The sequence below is a fragment of the Athene noctua genome, chromosome 18, assembly GCF_965140245.1.
Source record: "Athene noctua chromosome 18, bAthNoc1.hap1.1, whole genome shotgun sequence".
In the NCBI taxonomy this organism is placed as follows: Eukaryota; Metazoa; Chordata; class Aves; order Strigiformes; family Strigidae; genus Athene; species Athene noctua.
This window is the reverse complement of record NC_134054.1, coordinates 9,670,562-9,689,878: the sequence shown is the minus strand read 5'-3', so window position 1 is coordinate 9,689,878 and position 19,317 is coordinate 9,670,562. Positions and strand designations below refer to the sequence as shown.

At 38.9% G+C, this 19,317-nt stretch overlaps 1 protein-coding gene across 1 annotated transcript in view; it reads right to left on the bottom strand.

Moving 5' to 3' along the window:
• The window catches only part of ANKFN1 (ankyrin repeat and fibronectin type III domain containing 1), a 62,790-nt gene that overhangs the window by 17,147 nt on the left and 26,326 nt on the right, over positions 1-19,317 (bottom strand). Inside the window, exons 5-10 of the mRNA XM_074922118.1 lie at positions 17,419-17,516; positions 15,824-15,914; positions 11,918-12,025; positions 4,587-4,686; positions 3,292-3,424; positions 2,569-2,685 (exon numbers count right to left, since the gene is read on the bottom strand). Coding sequence (XP_074778219.1) covers positions 2,569-2,685; positions 3,292-3,424; positions 4,587-4,686; positions 11,918-12,025; positions 15,824-15,914; positions 17,419-17,516 — 647 coding nt within the window. The remainder of the gene's footprint in view (positions 1-2,568; positions 2,686-3,291; positions 3,425-4,586; positions 4,687-11,917; positions 12,026-15,823; positions 15,915-17,418; positions 17,517-19,317) is intronic.

The following is a 19,317-nucleotide window of genomic DNA, read 5'->3' as shown; positions in this document are numbered from 1 at the left end:
GGCAATATTTATTTATAAACTGTATTATTAAATTGTTTATAAACTCTAGGTAGTCAGCACAGTGACTGTTCTTTATGTGGCATAACTTAGCTATTTCAGCTTTATGCATCCCTCTCCAGGGCATACTGTTGATGTCTACACAACACCTCCCTTCTTTTTTTAACTGTTCTGTCTTTTGAGGTTAGGCTGCATAACTGATTAACACTGGATGTCTTGAGTATACATTTTGTATTAATCCATGTGTCCACAGGTGGGACAAATGATTGCAGGTAGGTGTTAACCATTTAGTTGTCACATTAATCACTGCAACCTATGAATGTGCCTAGATGAAACAAACTTTACTGTCACTGACTGTGTATTCTGAATGACATTCTAGCACAGAGGAAGGGGGTACCTACTATTACAAAGATGTGACTAATTCATATCCTAAGAAAGTTTTATGTCTACTTAGCTTGGCACCCCATCACTTGTGTTTTGTTTGCTTTAGTTGTCTAGTGGTAACAACAGGCAAAATTACAGTCCCTGTTGTCTCTGAATCCACTGATCTGGTCCCTTAGCAGCTGTGTTGTCACTGATCTTTTCCATTCTGTCCTAAATTCTTGTGGAGTCAGTCTATTAACTGCCTCAATAAAATGTATTCAACCGTATAAACTTTATTGAGATCCTTCCATTGGTGGATCCCATTAGGCCACACAGACTGTTAGATGTTGGCAGATTGGTGACAATCCCTCCGTTGATTGGGGGACCAAGCTAACAGAACAAATGTTAAGGACAATGAATTTGCCAGAAATTCAACAGAGCAATATACCACATGGACACATTTGGTCTATCTCTGTGCTTCAAACTCTGCTCTTAACATCACTGGTAGCAAATAATAGCACAATGTACTAGGAACCTTGGTTATCTCAGAGTGCAGTCCGTGCATACTAGCAATGCTCTGTCAAAGACAATCTGCACAGAGGGAACGAAACTGAGCTAACCAAAGGAATATGTGCTACCTAAGCTGAGCTAACCACACTAGAGGGAACATTCAGCAGATATAGCTAAAACTTTCCCTAGTGACAGCTCAAAGGGCTGACAAACAGCTGCTGCTTAACACAGGTGGTCCTCCAATAAAGGTGCAGGAGACTGGCATTCCATATATTTCGGGATACTTTGGGGAAATCAGTCAAGACAGGTGGTTGCCCAGGAAGGCTACTCTCCTGTACAGCATGCTTTGCCAAAACATGTAAAATAAACCCCACATGGATATTCTTAATAATGGCCACAAAGTATCTGGCTTTCATAGCTGCTATAAAACTGAGCTTATTGCATAGACTGGCAATAACGAGGGATGGCCGTATGGCTGATACATGAGCCAACCAATATGAAGATCTTCATTAATTCCATGACTGTACCATAGATTTTTCTGGGAAGCTTTGGTGACTTTTTTCGAACAAAAGGTAGGAGAAAGTGAGGCCTGGATATACTTTTCTGCAAGAATCATGCACACGTTTTTAAAAATGTATTTTGCCACAAAAGTAAGTATTTTATGAGAATGTCTGCCTTTCAGCTAGAGATTTCATGTTATCATGAAATCCATTCTTCAGAAGCGTTACAATAAATGTCAAAATGTTCTGCTGGAGAAAGTGTAACTATTATTTGCATAACAAATAGTGGAGTGAGTCACAGACAGATTAAGTGACCTGCTCAGTACCACTCAGATGGTATCTGTAGCACATGTTAGAATGGAAGCATCCTGAGAGTCACTGCTACACCTTACCATGATATGAATAGGCCATGTAGTGCTGCTGCTGTCCTCACCACTGCGCTGAGGGGTCGGCACGAGATCTATGCACCACTTAATCTCTCTTAGCCTGTTTTTAAGGGTCTAAATAGGCCTCTGACTGGTTCTTTGCACAAAGGTACATTTTCACCTTAAGAATTTTGGCAGCTCAGTTAATAACAATGAAAGATTCATTTTTATTTCCCTGCTGACAATCCACAACAGCATAGCCATCCTGCTTGTCAAACAGTGTAGTTGTGCCCTAGAAGCTGTACTTGAGCAGTTTGTAACCTATGGGTGAATCAAGAGTGCTATTTTGGCAACTTCCACAGTCTATTTGTCCTTCCTATTGGGGACAGAAGCTACCTACTGCTGCAGGTTCCCATGTAGCACAAGGGAGTGCTAAATCTTACCCAGAGTTTAAATGCTTTATTAATATATTAATAATTAATAATGAATAGGCTTTCTAAGAAGCTTTTGAGCAGCAAATATTAGGATTATAACTCTTGAATTCCCAATCTGCAAACCCGCAGGCTTATCTGTGGTCATTATTCACTGGTTCATATCTGTTTGTTTCTTTGTCTGCCACTTTTGTTTCTTTCCTTTCTTTTTTCTACTTTTAATGTAACTTCTTCTTTCCAGCTGGCAAGAGAGGCTCAGTGGCTCATTTCATTGTAGATGATAATGCTGCTCCAAAGAACAGGCCAGTGGGGAGTGGTGAACCATAGGACAGCTGGCAGTACTATCCCTTAGAGATCAGAAAGTCACTGAGTTAATAGCTAGAAATATGCAATGCAACTAACCTGTAGCTGTGCTGCTGCTGAAAGCATCTTTTGCCTGGCTTGAAGTGCTGTTGATGAGGACACGGATATAGACATATTCTGCCTTAGCCATCTGATATCATCCCACATGCAAGACAACTGCAAAAATATATACAGTTCAATCAGTTTTTGTTCTCAGCATTTACAAAAACAGAAATGAAATTAAAAGCATTCTGGACTAGGAAGAATTGGTGGATATTGCTCATTTTGAGTTTCTGTGGATGGCAATGTATTGTCTATATAAACATGAAACAGATACTGAATCAGACACAGAAGTTTCTCTGTAAACATCATGCACCTACTTCAATTGCTCTTCGGATTATTGTGTAAAATTGATTTACTGTTCTTTGGGGTATAAAAAGTGTGATGATACCTTGAATGATGGCATAACCATAATACCAACATTAAACCTTCTAGTTATTCCTTTAGACTCTTCCTCGAAATATTCATAAAACCTTTATGTACCCAAGTATCAGTCACTTACGTAGGATCATACATTTAAAAGAGTAATTGTGCCACTGTCAGCGACCCAGTCGGAATTTAACCCATATAAGTGTTTTGCATCTTAACATGAGTGAGGGTAAAGCACTTCATCATGTAACTTTTTAATGACATCATTTCATATATTCAGAACAAAGAGCTAAGGCCTATGCATTGCTAGCAACAGATCTGCAGAAGCAATATATGAAATTAGGCTCCTGTTACCTTTGTGAACCACAGGAAATCCTGCATAACTGAGCTACTGTGAGAGTCATCAATTTCCACAATTGGGATTTGATCTTCATTGGTTACTAATAAATTGTCTTTGTGAAAAAATATAACAGATAAGTAGAGTCCCCTAAAGAAAGAAGGAAACATTGTCAAACACCTTGCATTTCTACTCACATCCATGCCAAATTTTAGTCAAAGAATCATAGATGTTAAGTTCTGAGGAGACAGATTGAATCATCTGGTCATAACTTCTGTGTTATATAGATCACACAACTTATATAGATCACTGGCAACTTCAGCCAGTGAATTCTGAAAAATATTTGGGAAGCTTATCGCTTTAGATGATGCGAGACTACAAGAATCTAAGAAATTATGAATCTATGCAAGCTACTGACATCAGTTTTAGTAAGGATTTTGCCAGAGTAAACAGTACAAAATAGAGGCGTTATGCCCTTTAGAAATCAGAAATTTTACTAAAACTTTTTATCATTAATGGGCTTAGTTCCACCCTCGTTTACTTCAGAATAAATCTGAAGTAACTCAATTGAAATCAGGCAGGTTATTATGGATTTACATTAGTGTAATTGAGTGTAATTTGGCCGGCATATCTGCAAAACTGTTTATAGAGATCATTCCTTTCAATATTTACCCTTGCAATTAGTTACATACGTTAAGTAGTTGCCTTAGGGAATTTAAAGACTCTGGAGAGCTCTTCTGAAAGAATCAAACTCTTATCAAAATACAAAGAAGAAAAAGCAAACTGAACACTCCTGGCAATGAAAGAAGAAATAATCCAGCATAAGAAACTTCCATTTGCTAAAACAAATTATCAAGACTGAGGGTTGTTTGGGTCACACTGCGTTGCAAACCTAGCTAAAGATGTTAGAGAATTCTTGATGTGTTGCTTGTTGCCAATAGACTATCAAAACATGTTATCTGAGCTCTGCATTTTATATTATGAATGAAATAAATACCATTTCATTACTGAGCAGCAACAGTAACTCCACTTTGTGTTTTCACAGAATATTTCACTCATTACAATTCAAATATATTTCCAACAGTAACAATGAAAAGATTCTATTGATTTCAGTAGGAACTGGAGCATTATTTTCCTATCAGCTGCACCAGTCTTACACATATGCAAATTTCTCAAGTTCATTCTGATTGATTGCTGTTTCACTGGTAGTGGAATCTTGACATATATTTCTAAGGTGCTTTTCACAATTGCATAAGAGCAACAACTGCTAGATAAAACTCAGAACTTTTGGGAGATAAAATGGATGACAAACCGTTTCAGAGTCTTCACAAATTTGTTCGATGAATGGAAAAGGTGCTTCAGGCTTCTGGAAACTGATTGCTTGCGACCAGCATTCTGTAATTTAGAACTCTCTAAAATGGAAAATAAAAGGCAAACCAAGCCCAGCACTTAAATTTCAGTTAGTATCTCATAAAGAACCTTTGTCTCTTGAAGCACAGTACTAAATTTCAGTCAATGCCCACTACATACCTTTCAAAAGTCAACATTTAGAAACATGCTCAAATACAACCTTTTGCTTATATTTTCATTATCTTAGCGACAGGCAACTGTAAACAATTTCCTTGCAGCAAACTCTGATTTGGTAAAAATGTTTTGCTCCTAGGCAAAGAATAGCTTGAACCAGTACTACGTAGTCCTAATGTTCAGAATAGATGTGAATTTTGCAAGTGGTCTCAAAAAACCAAGAAGAGATTCAAACCATCAGTCAACATTTTATGGTGCTGTAATTCCTCAGTTTCTGTCTATATATAGCTTAAGCTTCTAAGTACTGAATAATCGGTGCCCTGGCAATCACTAACATCACAGCATCACCAGTCTTAATTTAAGTAAAAGCTTTAAGAAAACAGCTAGATTGTCCCTTGTCTTTCTCTGTATCACATTAAATGCATGTGCTTTTGTTTGGATTCTTTTTCCATATCAGAATAATTTTGAGTCACCTGTATTGCTCCAGGACTTTCACAGTTACATTTGCTCCCTAGGAATCTGGAATCCAAAGAAAGAGGTGTTTGACTCGTTTGTTCACTTCATGTCAAAGCTGAGACCTGCTGTGTGCCTGCAAGGATCTCTGGACCAGCTCTCTCAGCAGAAGAATTTAATAGAATCAAATATTCGCCCAATATTCTAAAAAATGTGGTTAAATTTTTATACATTGTATTATTTTTCATTTTCATGAATTTGACTTAATGTCTTTCCTTCTTTCATGCATGGCCTGAGTTTCCTGGTAAGCCAGAGAAAAATCTTCCAGTGGGAACTGGAAGTTGCAGGCTCTGTGAAACAGCTGTGTCCACCTGTGTACCTGTGAGCAGACTTCAGAGGGAATGCCAATAGATGGCAGTCAGGAACACGCAGGACTCTAATGTACAATGTATTGTCAGTTGTTGTCCACATACGGCATTTAAAAGGAATGGGCTGGGGTTTTTTTTTACATTGTCTTTTGCGATGTCCCTCCTGTTTAATGATGTTGTAAGAGAAACAGCAAAAACATTTAATTAAAAAAAAAAAGGAATTAATTCTACTGATATTTACTGTGGTCTGAAAAGAAAGACAAAATCAAAAATGTAACTGAAACTACATCTCACTTTTCCACTATCTGACTGTTTATTTGGGTGAAGCATGGATACCCATCCAGACTGAAGCATGAAACTTTTTGAGGGATGCCCTTCTCCACTGGGGAAAAAATATGACTCATAAAGAACTATTTGCTGAAAGCTGCTAATCACTCTGCTTAGGTGTTTTCAGAGGAACATATTTCTCACTTACCTCCAATGCAGAATAGGAGATGTCTATCTGTGTCTCCCTAGTGAGTTCTAAGTTTGAACATTTAAAGAACATCTAAATTTGCTATTGTCAAAACCCCATCTGTGGAAGTGCTCAACATATTTTTAAATGATGAATAAATTTGCACATTGAAAACCACAGAAAGAAGACACATTGTTAGAAATAATTACCACTCTGCTGAACAGCAAGTACAAAGAGAACAAGGTTCTATTAGAGGTGAAATCATACAGTTCAGATATATGAGACTTATTAGATCATCAAATCCATTGTCTTTCCAGTGGAAACTTGTTCTCTATGGCATATTCTCCAATGTGCTGTTCAGTTTAGTTTTAACAGACTCATCCAAACCCCTGACTACTCCTTTGATGCAATTGATCTTTGTATTTCTTTCCTTTAAAAAAAAATAAATTGTTTTTCTATTCCTATCTCCTAAGATAATTTTTATTTTACTGTGAACTTTTTCAGTATATCATAGTAATGTAAACCAAATGTTACATGAAAACTCCTGTCTTACTGCTTCCGTCTTCCAAGGTTAAGACAATTTAGGAATATAAATTTCATTATAATTATGCGATTTTTATTTTCTTCTGTATTAAGGATGGAGGGAACAAAGGAGGAAATTGCTGAAGGCAAAGCAACATAGTTCTATTTAAAACACTCAGAGACTGCAGCATTAAAATAAGAGGGCACATTACAAGTGAAATATATGTTATTGGGCTTTTCAGTGGTTTGGGTTTAGTCCACAGCTTTGCAGAAGCCAACAGCAAAAGAAACAATGTAAAACTAGATGGAGATTCTAAACTCTCCTATATTGCTATTTGCTTTTGTTTTACAGTGTAGTGTGTCTAGAAGCCAAAAACCATGGAGCTGAGATTAGAGGATAATTTGGATCTACAGGAAATGGAACTTCGTCTGTTATTTAATTAACTAATAAATAACATAGAGTAACCTTTATAGAAGAACACCAGTTACAACAAAATAAGTTTATGTTAATAAATGATACAGCAATAGAGCTGTAAGTTCTTTTAATAGAAAAACAGGAGTGAACAATTAGTGGCTGAAATTAGAGAGTTTCTGGTGATTAGGTTTAGATCAGAAGCATTCAAGCCTGGATTGAAATACAATTAACTGCAAAGGTATATTTATATAAATGTTCCTTTGCAGTTCACTTAAATACAACAGATACTTAAAAACAACACAAGTCCATTGTGGAAGAATAAGAGCAAAGTTGCATACTCAGGCTGCTAGTGTGCATCTGGGGTCTCTGCTGTAGAGGAATGTCTGCTATGCCGTGCCATTTCTCTGAGGAGGAAGATCATCTGGAATTCTTTGTCCTATCACTAGACAAGCGGGTGCCTCTCCTCAAGTGGGGCAGATGTGAAGTAAATGGAATTACCTCAGTGCAAAATTATCTGAGATCTTAGCCCCACAAATCAGACAGCCTGCAGAACAGCTAAATATCATTTAGGGTGACCCTGAATAAGGAAGTAAATCAGCACAAGATGAGCTAGATCCCAATGAAATCCTAATGGAGGGCATACAATGGGGTTTAGAGTTTTCACTAGTTGTGCAACCTTATGAAAACACATGAAATATCTGGAAACTTCCAGACAAATTCAAACTCAGTTTAAAGCTGCACATTTTTAGCAGTGCAAACAACTGACACTGTGATAATGTGCATGGAGAAGTTAGAGGCATAAGTAGTGGCCAGACACCTCAATAGCTTGAGAACATGATGGATTCTGTATTACCTCACCTCAAGGTGAGATGTCTTTCAAAAGAAAATTCTGTATCTCGTGAAGAAGCTACTGGCATGATAGTCATATTACTGGGTGGTATATTCTGGATTACAAAATCAGGCTCAACAGCTGAAATTGTAACTTCTTAAATTTCCTACCTGAACCGTGGCTTGTTTCACAAGCCTGTTTTTGTATATTCTTACCAATAATTATAATCTAAACATTGCAAATTCCCTGTGAAATCAGAGATCCTTCTCTTTGTTAAATGCAATAAAACTGTGTGTTCTGCTTGTGAATCAAATTACAATTAGAAAGTTTTTATTTCACCTCTGCCTTGTCTAGTAAAATACATTTCAACCAAATTTCAGAAAGAAAATATCTGGTGAGCATTTCACTTCAGTGAAATTTCTTTCTTAATGAAGCATCACACAATTACTTAAATGCACTTGGAATTGTTTAGAAAGAATGATCTACAAGAAAAAAAACCTTAAAAAATACATTTGAAGTAGTAACTCAGTTGTGATAGTCTGTAGCATGGTATTATGAAGACAAATGGATAACTGTTGTTTGTAATCATCAGGGTTTTCCAGAAGATTAAGCATATGAAAGCAAAGCTTCCTAAGTAATTCCCTAGGAGATTTCATCATATCACAGAGCAGGTTCAAAAGCAACAGCTGATCTAATTCCAAAAGCTCTTAAACTCACTGTACATTCCAATGTATTCTTCCTGGTAATTTTGTAAGCTTGTTTTCTTCAGCCCCTGCAATGCAAAGCACAGGGCAAAAGGCAGGCTGCAGTGCAAAGCCTGAAGGAGCAGACTTGGGGAAGAGATCTGCCTGGAATCTGGGCAATTTAACCCTCCCAGCTCACGCTGGTGCATAGCACACAGCCTTGCTCTTCTGGCTCCTCTGTATTCTGAAGCTTCTGCCTCTGTTATCCAAATAATCTCAGACCTTTTAGATCGATTACCCTTCAGTTTTTTTCCACCGCCCTTGCACTCATCCTCCGCTCTCCTTCAGCCAGCCTGAGCAGCATGAGTGCGATATCCCACAGAGGAATCACTTAGTGAAAAGCCAAGGTGGCAGGACCCCAGGTTTGAGTCCTGTCTTTGTCTTCATCTAGCTTTAATTCATGCAGAGCTTGATTCTGCTCTCATTTATAAACCACAGAAAATCTGTGGTTGTAAGCAGATTCAAGGACACTCTCCAAACAGTGTCCAGCTATTTACTGATATCTCTAAAACAAATGAGGAAAACAGAGATTACAGTATTAATGTATAATCAAAGAAGAGTGAACCTTAAGAAGTTCCAACAAGGCCAAGTGCAAGGTTCTGCACGTGGTTTGGGGCAATCCTAAGCACAGATACAGGCTGGGTGGAGAATGGATTGAGAGCAGCCCTGTGGAGAAGGACACGGGGGTGTTGGTTGCCAGGATGCACAGGGTGACCTGGCAATGTGCGCTCGCAGCCCAGAAAGCCAACTGTACCATGGGCTGCATCAAAAGAAGTGTGGCCAGGAGGTTGAGGGAGGGGATTCTTCCCCTCTACTCCACTCTTGTGAGACCCCAGTGCAAGCGCTGCATTCAGCTCTGGGGCCCCCAGTGTAAGACAGACATGTTGGAGTGGGTCCAGAGGAGGCCACGAGGATGATGAGGGGGCTGGAGCACCCCCCCTGTCAGGACAGGCTGAGAGAGTTGGGCTCTGAGAAGAGAAGGCTCCAGGGAGACCTTATAGTGGCCTTCCAGTACTTAAAGGGGCTACAGGAAAGATGAGGAAGGACTCTTCATCAGGGGGTGTAGGGATAGGATGAGGGATAACAATTTTAAACTGAAAGAGGGTCAATTTAGATTAGATATAAGGAAGCAATTCCTCCCTGTGAGGGGGGTGAGGCCCTGGCACAGGTTTCCCAGAGAAGCTGTGGCTGCCCCCTCCCTGGCAGGGTTCAAGGCCAGGTTGGACGGGGCTTTGGGCAACCTGGGCTAGTGGAAGGTGGCCCTGCCCGGGGCAGGGGGGTTGCAACCATCTTTCAGGTCCCTTCCAGCCCAAACCCTTCTATGATTCTATGATATTATGAAAGAGAAGCATGGGAAAGAATGGATAAATGCCTGCGCAGGTCCTCAGTTTAACAGCATATCCATGCTGACTTCTATCCATGTCAATCAAATCATGCTAATTTACATAAATTAAGAATCTGACTCAGTCTTCTGTATTATATGACGTGAAAGCCATTATTTGGGCTTTTCAGTCATATACAGTAGCTTATCTGAGATCCTTGATCAAACTCCTCAAATTTCACTGAGGTTGATAAATACCAGGACCAAATTTCAGAGTCAAAGTGATGTCGTAACTCACTTTTTCTGCAAACTCTTTACCTTGGTTGTTTATCAAATTACTGAAATACAAGGGATTGACATCAGTCATATATTTAAGGCAAGTTCCACAGGTTCTCCTGTTATGTTACAGTCCTGATTTATCCAAAATGTACTACTGTGTAATGCTAGCATTACAAGCAATTATGAGATTTTTATTTGGTTGGAGGCATGGGTGTTGCTCAAGCTGACTCCACAGTGCAGTACTGCCACATGTAAGCTCCCACATCCTCTTTCAGACATGCAAGAAAATGTTCTGAGCTAAACAGATTTTCTATATTGTTGTTATTTATTATTTAAGGAAAAGCAGTTAGGAAATGAAGAACAGAGTTGTCTGTGCTTTGCTTTGAGACTGGGGTTAGTTTCTGGAGCAGTGGAATTTTCTAAGAACCAGGCACTGGTGTAAGATTCTCAAAAGGAGGGATTTTCTGCATGTTGTTTATAACTGCTTCTGTTCTGGGCTGGTATGTCAGTAAAACAATTTATACTAAGAATATTTTCAGATGTTCCATCACTTATTCCCTGTTGAGTAGGAAGGTGGCCTGAAAGACCTGAGATATGCGATAACTTCAGAAAGAAAAAAACTGTAACATGGCTAAAAGAATTCTTAATAGCATGAAAAATCTATGTAAGATATCAAATACATCATCTGTATTTTCAGTACCAAGACCACCTGCAAGTGATAACGCTTGTATGAATTTTAATTAGAGAAACAACATTTACTTGCAGTAACTCCTTTCCCTTTCCAAGCAACATAGCTGAGTAGTTTAAGTTGCTATGGTTACAATGGGTTGTGGCAGACTGTGGATCATTGTGAGAGTGACATATTTGCACATTTGCATCTTTACGTTTCAGCCAGATGATTTTGCCCCTAAGTATTTCTATGATTTTAAATCAATTGATGCAGCTTGACATAACAGTCATACTAGGTGAAGAAAAATGAAAACTTCACGGTAGTTCAACTTTTCAGTTTAAAATAAGTTCCTCTGCAATGAAGAATTATTCCAGTTAGAAGTTTATTTTAAGAAAATAAATAGTACTTTTCAACAACCCATATAGAACGGGAGTTTTTATATATGCTTTAAAAAGAATGCCAAGCTGTTGCCTTGGCTCTTGAGCTATTAAAGGCACAGTCTGTTTCTCATGAATGAAGAGCAAAGAGCTGGCTAAGATTCGAACTCTCTCCTAGTTTTGATCCATTCTATTTGAAAATGCAGCAATCTTATCTTCCCACTACATTGCGCAAGTATTTTTCATTATAGATTGGCATCACATCCACTAGAGTACTTTGTGTCTTCCATTTGGAGGCAGCCAAGTCCTCTCTTTTGATCCAAAACAGTTGTTAACTCTCTAAAGTATTTCTTTATATGAAAAAATAAGAGAGAGATCCTTGAAACATTTTAGTGGAATCCTGTGTGAAACTTATTTGTAGGAAAAAGCAAATCAATAGGTGTGTAGAATACAGAGAGAGAAAGGGTGTGTCTGTGCTTGTGTGCATTCTAGCTTTCAGATGTTTTCATCCAACTAATTTCAAGGGTTAAGAGCAAGATAGTGCGCTAAAGTGATTCCAGATGGGCCAATATTAATATCTTTCTTTTCCTGATGAATGAGAAGGTATGACCTAGTTAGAAAACTGCTAAAATTACAGGCGCCACAGAGGCTTCAGCTGGTGCCCTACCACATAGATATTTATCCTTACCTCTGCAATTATAATGCTGATGAGCTGCTCGAACCTGCTGAAGGAGATGTTCCAGGGCCTCAGTGTGTCCCCTGTGCCGAGGTTCTCTTCCACTGCAGTCTTTCCAGTCTATTGAACAAAGGAAATAAACAGAAATGAAACACAAAGGAGCAGGAGGTTTTAAAATATTTTCTTGCCTCTGATATTCTCAGCTTTAGAGGAGTTTTACATCTGGGTACGCAGGAAAAAATGGCAGTTGTTTTTAAGTCTGCTGTTGTTACCTCTACAGTAAGTTTCCGTTGCCTTTTGCCAGCTAGGTAACTAATCGTAACGATTATGAACAATTAGCTCTTAGAAGCTCCTGTAGTGAGTGACTAGACAATGGCTACTTCTCTTCAGTACATAAATGGCCTCTGTTGCTGTAGTGTCAGAGCTGCTCTCAGCCTGTACTGTACTGACACTCAGTACCTCGCTAAGCTCACCCTACCGCTCCTTGTGCCCTTTGTTGAGACACCAGGAGGCTCAGTGACTCTCCCACAGTTATATAGAAAACTGACTGCAAAGCAGAGAATGAACATCTTCCTACATCCAGAGCTAGCTCTGTAGCCAGGGGAACATGCTCTGAGTAAAAACACTTCTGAAAATCTGCTCCCAGCAGAGGCCTGAACAAACACTGGCAATTCCTGCCCTAGAGTCTACGGTCTGCTCAGCACTGCACTCGTGAGGCAAGAAGCTGCGGTTTCTGTCCCACATACCTTCAACCTACGAAAGACTTTGTTTTCACTCATTTGCTGCTAGCTACAATCTCAGGCATGATTTTAAAAACCAGGCAATCTCATCACAAATAGGAAGATGAAACTGTGTGTATCGGAGCGGAGCTTTTTAATTCCAGACTTGACTGTTTTCATACTTTCATTATAATGAGAAAAAAGTATCGCACCAGTTTCCTGACTCAAAGTAATGGTGAATCAAAGTATTTAGAGATCTGTCTGCAAGGGAGACGTGCTTCCATCTTGCTGGCATAGAGGCCATGTATGTGTTCACAGCCACCAACAAACAGTTCGCTCACTCACTAAATATACAGAGCCAGTTTCTTGTGCAAATTTGGAGTCAAGCATTCCTTCCAATGGGCTCACTATGCCAGGGATATAAATATGTATTTGCTGCCATTTAGTATAGCAGCTAGAGTAAGCCCCATGAAAGGGTGGAAAGAGAAGACATTTGCTATCCTGATAGCCTGTGGGCAGTTGTAACAGCTGCAGAGTGGCTATCCTGCATGTCCTACGCTACTGCAGAGATCAAGGGCCAGCTGCATTTATAGCTCTGTGTGGGGAGGCCAGTTCTTAGATCTCCTGTGAGCAGCCAAGAGGAACCAACTGGAACTCACCAATCTCAAAGTGCTTTGGTGTCATCAAACTGGTAGAGTTTCGAACAACCTCATGATTTCTCTATTTCAGTGGTTTCCAAACTTTTTGAGCCTCCAGACTGCTGACTACCTTAAAAATGACATGGAAATTAGACCAGCTTCCCTCATTGTCCATCACTCACACGCTAATGAATAAGACTGGAAATGTTACTGTCTACTATGATTTCACAGACCAGCTGCACAACACAGGCCACCACTTTCCAGGCTGCTACCGTGTATGTGGGGGAAGCAGGAGGACAGTGGCAAGCATTCACTGCCATGCTACATGGATGCATCTCCAAGGATGTCACTAACCTTTGATGCTCTGAGATTGGAATGGATCAGGATTAAGCCCTGAAGCTTTCATTTCCCTTAAATGTTCTTCTGGCTGCCGTTACAGACAACTTTGTAGAGTATTAATGTATTCATATTTAATTTTTAGCTTACGGCCATATTTTGTTATGCAACACTGGTGTAATTTCAGGTTGCTGCCTTCTTGCCAAGCACAAATCTGCTAGTTTTCAAAATTGGTGGTGAAAGCAGTCACATGGATAAAGAAGTTCTGCTCCAGTAATTGCAGTGGTAGACAACATCTTATTTCTCAACCTAAAATTCTTATGTTACTATTACTTAATGAAATAATTTACCTTTAGGTTCTGGTGCTCTCACTTGCTGAAAAGCTTAAGCATGTGTCACTTAATGAAAATACCACATTCTTGCCAGGTATCTATATACACTGAGCTGAGTCTGCCTAATTCTTCTGTGTTCATCAACAAAGAAAACACATATGTAGCCATGAAGAAACATTTCTCTTTGCCATAAACTCACAAAAAATACCTTATATATGAAGTGATGCTCCTGCTGTCCTACAGGGAAACCCAACAGACTCCTTTTGTTACCTTGGCTGCCTTTCAGAGAGACATCCCGCAGTGATTGTCCCAGGCACTTCAGTAGTGCTCCCGTGGATGGCACTGCTCTCCCCGGGGAAGCAGGGACCTCACCGGGCTCTGAGCAGCTGCACATGACAACATGGCCCTAATGCCAGCAAGTCGAGGACTTTCTGCTACTCTAAAGTCCCGAATCCCTGAGACACTAAACATGGGAAATGAACTTAATTCTCTGCATAGTTTTTGTGTTGAACCACTGAAATCTGCAGGAAAACTTCCCTTACATCCCAGAGTTCTGGAACTGGCACATATTGTCAAGATTTCAGAAGGTTAATAATAGTGGACAAGAAATACACAAGGAAGACGATGCAATATGGTCAAAGGAAAAGTTCATATAGTACAAAGCTACAGTCTTAAATGCCACCTATTTTGCCAGGAGTGTCCCATTCTTTGGGGATATTTAGCTGAATAACTAGCAGCTACTGTAAAAGAGTCTATCAGCTGATGTAAATTTTTGAGTTTTGGGGCCAAATCCTGTGTAGTTCTACCTGGATATAGTCCAGGTAGTTGCATGTCACCAAGCTATTGAAAACAGCTCTGTAGTAGTGAGGTATCCACATAGCCAAGAGTAGAATTTTGTCCCATGATTGTAGCACATTTTTGTTCTCAAACAGAATATTTCTTTACCTTAGTTCTGGTTTTACTCAGGGATAAACAAGAGCAAAATTGAAGCAAAATGGGACAATAGTAGTGCAAGAGCTTCCTTTATCCAACCCTCTCCATTATGACTACTGAGAGTAGGTACAGCTTGCTTTATTTTCTCACATTAGTATGCAAGGTTATTAAATTGCTACATTAGCCTAATAAAAACAAGTGCTAACGCAATAAAATGAAAAGTTCCCATTTACTGCATTAATCAATATTAAAGAAGCTGTGATACGCTGAGCCAGTTTGGCAGTGAACATTAAGTCTGGCAAAGCAACTAACCATACAATGTGATTATAACAGATTAAAAATTACAAATGAAAAATCATAGTCCTAATGGAGTCTGGGAAAACCTGTCATAGGTTTGAAAAGGAAGGAAGGCTTTTGCACATGTCTGGAATATTTTAGAGCTTACGGGCTAGATCCCATCAACATGCATGTCCACACTAAAGTATTTCACATATGGGATGCTATAAGAATGGTCCAGTAAATGGGATCTACATCTGCTACAAGGCAGAATACAAAACTACATATGATACATGTAAATGTTTTGATTCTAGCAGTTCAGATTCAGGTTTTGATCCATTCATGTACTGACAAATGAGGTTCCATACAGCAGAACTCTATTAAGAGAAATGAAGGTCAAAATATTTCTAATTTTTCTTAACTGTTAGTGACTAGGTCACAACGTTCTGTCAACAGACTGGAGAAGAATAGAAGTTAAGACAAATAAATATACATATATGATTGTTTTGATTATTTTTGAGTAGTAGAAGGAGTTTTATTTATTTATTTATTTCACTCCTAGATGACATGGCAATTAAATCATGAACACCAGAATATTTCTCTTTTTCTGTTCTTCGAAGAGGGAAAAATTCTTACAAAGCAACATCACTAATCAAATTAAGAGGGCAGACAAACTCAACCTACTTGAAGGAGAGGCATGTTCAGGAGTAGATTTGCGTGGAGGTCCCCATCCTCTCATGTTGTATGCTGAAACATGAACATAATACCTCTGGCCCTGCAAATGGAAACAACTGGAGTCAAAACTATCACTTGACTCAAAATCTTGGCTGTAATAACTGGAAAGTAGTCACTCCCAAAGATGATTTCTTTGAAAAAATTAAATAGGTTTCATCAGCATCAGCTGATGCACCATAACAGATTGAGACATAGAACAAAGATTTTGGGACAGGTGGTCTGCTGAGGCTTTACAGAACACACCAATTCCAACTGGCAAACCACAATCTCTTCTACCAAAGGCAAACCCTGTGAACTCTTACGATCAGACTTTGGGAATAGGGACTCCCCTTTTTTCTGTCGTATTTAACAGTCTCCCTGCCAGTACAGTGATGAAAGAAGCTTAGTTTGTCTGCGACTGAAATCAGTCAGACTTTTATCATGGATTTTGATGCATAAATCTGGGCTGATAGAGAGCACTTTGGAAAGTCTAACTATATGTTATATACTTTGGAGGGTATAGACACACAGTAAAAACTGTTCTTAATATGAGCCTATGGAAATGACTGTGCAAGCTTGCTTGATTTTAACTTAAGAACAGTTACTCTGTTTTTCTGTTAGAAAATGAGAAACAGAGTAAATACATATGTTAGCTCAGCTCCCTGGAAGACAGTGTGCTTCAAATCAAAGATTTCTTCAAATAACAGGCGAGAAAAACCCAGTATTTTTTTAAAATTCTATGTAGAGGGTTTTATATTGAGCCCATTGCTTACTCTTAAAAGTTAATTCATTTTGGGAGCCCATCTTTTGGGGCACTGGCCAAGGGTCACATGCGTACTTCTGCCTGCTATAACTTTGTGGGCCTGATTCAGTGTGCAGTGAATTCAGTGGTAAGGCTCCAGCTCAGTGGATGATGGATTGGCCCCCTCTGATGATTATTCCAAAGGAAATAGTTGTGTTTTGGGCAAGCTTTATTTTCAGCAAGTATTTTGTGAATCAAAATTTGCTTGCACAAATAGTCCTGAACAACCTAGAGGAAAAAGACTTTCAGACACACAGTTGTAATTATTCTGTTTAAGAATCCTTATGGATATTGACCAATTTTCCCCATTGCTGACCCGGTTCTTATCAGTGTGAAATATTTATAGAAAAATAGATAACAGAAATGAAAATGATTGCCATCAATGTGTGTGTTCCTGGAAGAAGTAGAAGAGGAAGAATTGTTAATTTAGCTATTGGTCATCAGAGTCAGGACTAGATCTTTCAAGAGCCTTTGATCAGCACTAAGATTATCCTCTGATCCAGAAAAGAGCAGCTTTCACTCCAGTCCTTTCTGATCTCCCCTAAGCATGACAACTTATAAAGCAGTTCATGCTGTCTGTCTGTTCCTTCGTGACTTTTGGATTACGGATACCAGATATATGACGCTTAATGACTGGAAGTTGTTGGTAGAAGAAAAGCACTCTGCACTTATTATCAACAGGCATGGATGCAAATTCTCAGCCTCTTTGTATCACTGGGGCAGCAGGGGGCATCAAGATCTAAATGAGTCATTTGGCACTTACCGTTCTGAGACCTGTGATCGTGCACCTCAAAGACTGAAGATTATCCATAATTATTTCACCAACCAAAGGAGAAAAGTCTTCTGAAGAGCTCCATTCCACTAGGAAACAAATAGCAGGAGAAAATCAAATCAGATAGCAGTCCAAGCAAAGAAATTCAAGTACTTGAATCACTCAGAGGTTAAGTTTTCTCCTAGCAGTTTCCTAGCAGTTTCTCATTCCATGTGGATACTAAAAGCTATGTTTAACAATAATGTTTAGCAAAACTTCACACAATAATTAAATTATATGTCTGTGTATGAGAGAGAAAAGCAAAATATTGCTCAAAAGCTTTTCAGGAAAGAATGCTTAAAAATACACTGCAATACAAATTACATTCAGTCAACATTTACCCTCATTTAAACAATTTCCTTTTAAAGAAAGAGAAGCAGTGGAAAAGAGAAGGTAGAGGATTTGGACCTGCTAGTGTCATTTGGCAGTTTATACATTCACACCGACAAAAAGTATTGTTTTGCAATGGGATCTGCATAGGTAGGCATGGGCAGAGTCCTTTTGGCTCCACAGGTCCACAAAACTCTCATCACCTAGCCTTGGCTAATTTGTATTGAAATATCCTCCTCGCACTAGACGTGACACCCACTAGAGTCTCTTCATTGGTTTCAGTGGGTTCTGGCTCTCTTGCCCAAGCCAGATGCTGCTGTGGTCACTGAGACTACAGAGCTCCACGAGGACCGACTGAGTTGTGTCCACTTTTGAAGTGAATTAAGTGGTGCTGGGCGGACACATCCCTCCCAGCCCACCCTGCAGCCTCAATTGCAATGGGAACCTTCACCGAAGCGCTCCCGTCAGCTTGTACGGACGACTCCTATTCCTCCTTAAGGGGTTGTGAAATTAGTAGTCCTGCTGTCAGTACTCTTTCTTACTGCTTGCAAAAATTAATATACATGTAAATTAGTATCAAACAGAACATGAAAAACTACTAGATGATTTTAAAAAAAGAATGTATACAAGTGGGGAGCTGATGGCTGCAGGTAGGAAAACAAGCTCTTTTTCTTAAATGATATTTTATTAATGACAGGGACCATGATTAAAGTTGAGATTAATCCTGGAGTCATACCTCTGGGATTTAGTAACTTGTACCTTCAATCTTCCAGGAAAACCTATCAAAAGCATAGTGAAAATAATATCTTAAATTATTCTACTATAGACATGGGAGAATCCCATCAATATTGTGGATTTACTCCAAGATATACAGTTCACCCCAAAGCTTCCCCTTTAAAATTCATAAAATATTTGCATATTTATTAGTACTAGAGTCAGTAATTTAGAACAGATCAGAGGATATAGGTATTTTAATTTCAGCATGTGGAATTTTCATCTTCTGGCTGTGTCATACCGGTATGTTCAAAGAAAAAAGGCTTTACAGAATTTTTTGCTCAGCACATACAACATTTAACTGCCAACACATTTTTCTAAAATAGCCAAGTATCAGTAGCACTACTCATTTTTCCTTTCTCTCCTAATTGCTCCTTTTCTCTGATTGCAGAGAAATTCTGCAACATTTTTGGATTTGCTGCAATGAAAAGGATATCACTTTTGTTATTGCTTTTGAACTTTTTCACTGTATATTTTTCTAATTTTTCATAGGTTTTAAATACCTAATTACTGTCACCTTTAGTGGAGGCTATCTCTGTACATTTGTATGAAAATGTAGAGACTGTTATGGTACCGTATTTTGGGGTTTTGTTGGCAACTTAATTATAGGAATACTTACAAGTACCACTGAACTTGATGGCCTGTCAGAGTTTCCATTGCAAACCATGATTTTCAGGGTTTATAACTCCACTGTATTAGATCATTGAGGATGTTGTATACACGCTGCAAACTTAGACGCATCTGTTT